Source organism: Limulus polyphemus, unplaced genomic scaffold (genome assembly GCF_000517525.1).
Source record: "Limulus polyphemus unplaced genomic scaffold, Limulus_polyphemus-2.1.2 Scaffold12858, whole genome shotgun sequence".
Lineage (NCBI taxonomy): Eukaryota > Metazoa > Arthropoda > Merostomata > Xiphosura > Limulidae > Limulus > Limulus polyphemus.
Window position 1 is genome coordinate 1 of NW_013678468.1, and position 5,013 is coordinate 5,013.

The following is a 5,013-nucleotide window of genomic DNA, read 5'->3' on the forward strand; positions in this document are numbered from 1 at the left end:
TGGCTTGATATGATAAATAAAATTGTGTGAACGTTAGTGCAAGTCTTTATGCATCTGGCTTGATATGATAAATAAAATTGTGTGAACGTTAGTGCAAGTCTTTATGCATCTGGCTTGATATGATAAATAAAATTGTGTGAACGTTAATGCAGTCATTAAAAAAACAAAAAAAAAACAAATTCAATTTGAAAAAAAGGGTGAAAGTGTTGATAAATATTTTATTTACTTTCTTTACCTAAGTTTAAAAACAATTTTTTTTTTTCCAGATGAAAGAGGCTTCTTCATAGTTTCTACATCTGAACAACATTCTATTTACGAGTTTGTTGCTGCCTCTCCTTCCGAGAAAAATGTGTATGTAAGATGAAAAATTAATATCTTATTTATCCATTTTCATAAAATAACTAGTTTTATTCTTTCCTCTCTACAAGTGTTTACATTTTTATAATTATTCTGTACTTCTTGATTTTATCTATTTATTTTGTAAAATATATTTATAAGCTAGTTGGAATCTTCAATAAAATTATTGAACAGTGAAAGTGAATTTAAAACTATATATTGTATTGTTGTACCATACTTGTAACCTAAATAATGGATGGTGCCTGGATTATACAGTTATTTCAAATCTAGTTTTGAAAGATGAGTTCTAGCTAAAAATGACAATGAAAATGAAAGAATCTGGTATATTGAGCTTTATTGGATCTTGTACATTTTTCTAAAGAGTGTATCCACCAAATGATGAAATTGTAAGCTTCAAACTAACTGGTTAACCTAGTGTAGTAAAATTGAAGCTTTTCAGTTACAGAATTAGATTATTTATCCAAAGAAAGCAATATTTCTTAATGTACTGATTGTATTTTCTCTCCTCCTGTTTCTTTTCTTCCTCTGTTATTGTTTGTTTTTAATTTACAGGTCTCTGATTTAAATATGTAAATAGAATAAGTTGAACTTAAATTGTTAACAGAGTGAGAAAATATTCAAAAGTTTAAGAGTTAAATTTGATTTCGCTATTTATTATCAGCTGGTTACAACACATTACTGCTACTGTTGAGACCTTCAAACTCAAAAATATACAAGCTTCAAAGCAACAATTACTGTCGTCATTACAATCTTTGAGAACAGAAGCATTAGAAGAGAGACAAAAAGAGTAAGTCAGTTTTAACACTTTACTAACGTTGTTTTGTTCAAAACAGATATAATGGTCAACTACAATATACTTAATTTTTGTATCCACTTTTTTTCGTGCTTAGTTTGAAAATATCTTGTGTAACAATGTTAAATGATTTGATGAGCTTTAAGAAACCTTATTCTTTCTACGTTTGGTGTAAACTGTAGAGTAAACTATGAAGTGATTATAAAGTTAGTTTAATGTTTTATCTTGGTGACGTTGAGGAACATTTTTCATGGAAGTCTAATCATAAAATAGAAATGAGTTTTACTATTGAATGAACTGTTTCATGTTGATGTATATAGTTTGGCATAAGATGTATATACATGTTTATAACATTGCTTTTGTAGTCTGTAATGATCTCATCAAAGTAAAAAGATTATATATAATGCAAATAAATATTATATTAGTATTCAACTAATCTAGTAATCTAACTTGTATGAATCTCATTATCTTAAACTTTATACCCCCCAGTAGCACAGCGGTATGTCTGCGGACTTACTACACTAGAATCCAGGTTTCGATACCCATGGTGGGCAGAACACAGATAGTCCATTGTGTAGCTTTGTGCTTAACTTCAAAAACAAACAAACAAACTTAAACTTTATACAATTTGACTGAAAATACCTTTTTTATGCTTTGCTACACAATCTAAACTGAAGCTGGTATGAAGTATAACTTTATCAGTCTCTTTGTATCTGGTGGCTACATGACTTTCACTCATATCTGTATGATATAATTTATACTTAATCTAATTTAGAAAATCACACTTGTCAAGGATGATATTAATCACTGTAGTTCATGCTGACAAAAGCAGAATGTCATTTTGTAATAGTGTGATTAAGATTTTATTGTTTCTATCTTGGTGTATCTTTGTGGTATTTTGTTCGTAAGTTGACAATAAATTTTGAAACAAGTTTGAATATTGACACAAAAATGACTGATGAAACAGCTGTAGCCTGCTTTTGTAACTCAAGTTACTTCTGTTATTTAATATAACTTGGCACATGAGTGACTTCTGTCACATAATATAATTTATTTTTAAGTTTTATATATCGGTTAAAACTTATAACCGAAGCACTTTTATAAGGCAGATCTTTCTTCATTGGGGGGGCCAACTTGGTAAGCCTATGTATTTAACATTTGAATATATAATCAACAGAAATCTAACATTGATTTATAGCACTACAAACAGATTTTTGCTAAACTTAAAATGTTAGAAACTTTCCAATCATTCTGTTCTTTATTTTCAAAATACAACAATTTCCAAACTTCTATGTACATTTTTTTTGAAAATGAAATCTTAGTTAATTTTCTTTCTTTACCAAAAATTAAGTGATAAAAGAAAGTTTCAAACTTGTCAGCTGTTAGTTGAGCAAGATAATTGTGTAAACATATTTATAGGTTACCATGGGTGATTCTAAGTATTACACCCACCCACTATATCTTCTTGTCAGTATAATGGTTACTACTAAATGTTAAAAGTGTATTCTGAGGTAGAAATGAGTCAGTTCATATAATGGAAAAATTACAAGCAGTATTATGTATGCTCTATCGTTAAACATTGTTGATAACTGTGATGTATGCTCTATCGTTAAACATTGTTGATAACTGTGATGTATGCTCTATTATCATAATTATTATTATTACTGTTCATCAGGATTTCACCATCTAAGGAACCCACTAGTGAAATGAACAATGAAACAGAAAGTAGCAACACTGGCAACAATGTAGACATGCCTGTTAACCCTGAATGTGATTCCAATACAGAGAACAGTAACAATGCCAGTCCTACTGTTGATGCTAATGCTTCAGTTCCTTCAGAAAAGTTGTCTGCAAGATCAGCACTGAAAGAGGAGCAAGCAGTTTCTATAAGAGAGGATAATAAAAGATCTCCAAAATGTTTTGACAAAGTGGAAGTCTTTCATGTTACTAATTTTCATCGGTTAATAGAACCACATGAAGTCAAAATTAGTGATAAAGTTGTTACTCAAACTGCTGAGACAGTGGTGACCCCTATAGGTAACTATAATGTCTACAAGTATATTTTACAATGTTTGTTTTATATGCTGAATAAAGGCACAGAATGAAAACCACTTTTCCAGGTTTTCAGTGAAAAGGGTGAATAACTATAACCTTTTGTGTAACATTAATCAAAACTTGTTTTTTCTTGTAATGATGGAAATTTTTTAACTTGTATACAACTAGAAAAACTAAGGAGAAAAGACCAAGAAATTGCAGACATCTTAACTGAGAAGCAAGAAATAATAGCAGATTTTCTTCAGTTACCACGTGGCAGTTTCTCTCTCGATACAGAGGTGCGAAATGGTTTTCAACTTTTTGTTATAGGAATTATTATTTTTAAGCGGTACTTGAATAAACTGTCATCGTGTTTTTGTATTGGTGACCACAGATAAGGCCTTTTATACTTGATAATAAGTCCAGAAAATGTAGCATTTTACGCTGCAGCCAATATACCATATTTTACAAATATTTTTCTTGTTTAAGTATCATCATGAATCATTAGTAAGTTGACTGAATAAGTGTGGTTTATAATGCCATTTTATATTAACTTGTAGATTGCCTAATTTGGTATGACTAGTATACCTTTAGTAATTAAAATTGTCTAAGTAAGAGACTCCCAAATCAATACTAACTTACTGATTGACTGATTAGCTATGCCTCTTTAAACTGTTACATAAGACATGTATGTCTGTTTAGATATCACTTGTTAATCAATAGTATAAAAGTGTTATATTTGATATCTCAACGGACACTTATATTTCATGCATATGTGGAACACTTTACAACCTTTGCTTTAGCTGTAAAAAAAGTGTGCTATTAAGTATATTTTCCAAAAAATACTTGTATAGTAAAATCTCTAATATTATAACTAATTAAAAATAAAGTTTTAGAAACAAGTGCATAGGTGATTGTTTTACTTAATGGTTTTACAATCTAAGAATTTAATGATCTATGAAACATTTCAGAAAATTGTACAAGTAATTATTGTATCTAAAAAAAATAAACCTGGTGCTGGAAAAATTCTTTCTCTGTAAAGAGTTAAGTATCACTCACAAATAAGTAGTAACTTGTTAGATATTTCTGGTTAATTTGTATAAATTGTTTCATGAAAATATTAAATTAACTTATTCTGAATGAATGAGGACACCTTGTCACTTTTTTCTTTCTTTTTTTTGTGTGTGTGTGTGGGTTGTTGATACAACTTATGTGTGTGAAGTTATTATTTTATTAATTTTACATATGATAAATTCTGACTTTAGTGTGATCTAGTTCTTCAGTAGTCATCAATATGTATTACTGTAACTGGCAGCTTGGTGACAAGGGGACTTGTCCTGTTTTTGTGTAGGTTTAAGTACCATCAGTTGGTGGTCATCAACATGTATTACTGTAACTGACAGCTTGGTGACAAGGGGACTTGTCCTGTTTTTGTGTAGGTTTAAGTACCATCAGTTGGTGGTCATCAACATGTATTACTGTAACTGACAGCTTGGTGACAAGTGGACTTGTCCTGTTTTTGTGTAGCTTTAAGTACCATCAGTTGGTGGTCATCTATATGTATTACTGTAACTGGCAGCTTGGTGACAAGGGGACTTGTCCTGTTTTTGTGTAGGTTTAAGTACCATCAGTTGGTGGTCATCAACATGTATTACTGTAACTGACAGCTTGGTGACAAGGGGACTTGTCCTGTTTTTGTGTAGGTTTAAGTACCATCAGTTGGTGGTCATCAACATGTATTACTGTAACTGGCAGCTTGGTGACAAGGGGACTTGTCCTGTTTTTGTGTAGGTTTAAGTACCATCAGTTGGTGGTCATCAACATGTATT

The 5,013-nt window shown here is 30.5% G+C and overlaps 1 protein-coding gene across 1 annotated transcript; it reads left to right on the forward strand.

The window, feature by feature from the left end:
• Positions 1 to 246: 246 nt before the first annotated feature.
• Positions 247 to 3,582, forward strand: LOC106477107. Its single transcript, XM_013937706.2, has 4 exons — positions 247 to 351; positions 1,019 to 1,144; positions 2,826 to 3,187; positions 3,374 to 3,582. The coding sequence occupies exons 3-4, from the start codon at positions 2,857 to 2,859 to the stop codon at positions 3,580 to 3,582; spliced, it is 540 nt and encodes a 179-aa protein (XP_013793160.1). The 5' UTR covers positions 247 to 351; positions 1,019 to 1,144; positions 2,826 to 2,856.
• The last annotated feature ends 1,431 nt before the right edge of the window (positions 3,583 to 5,013 follow it).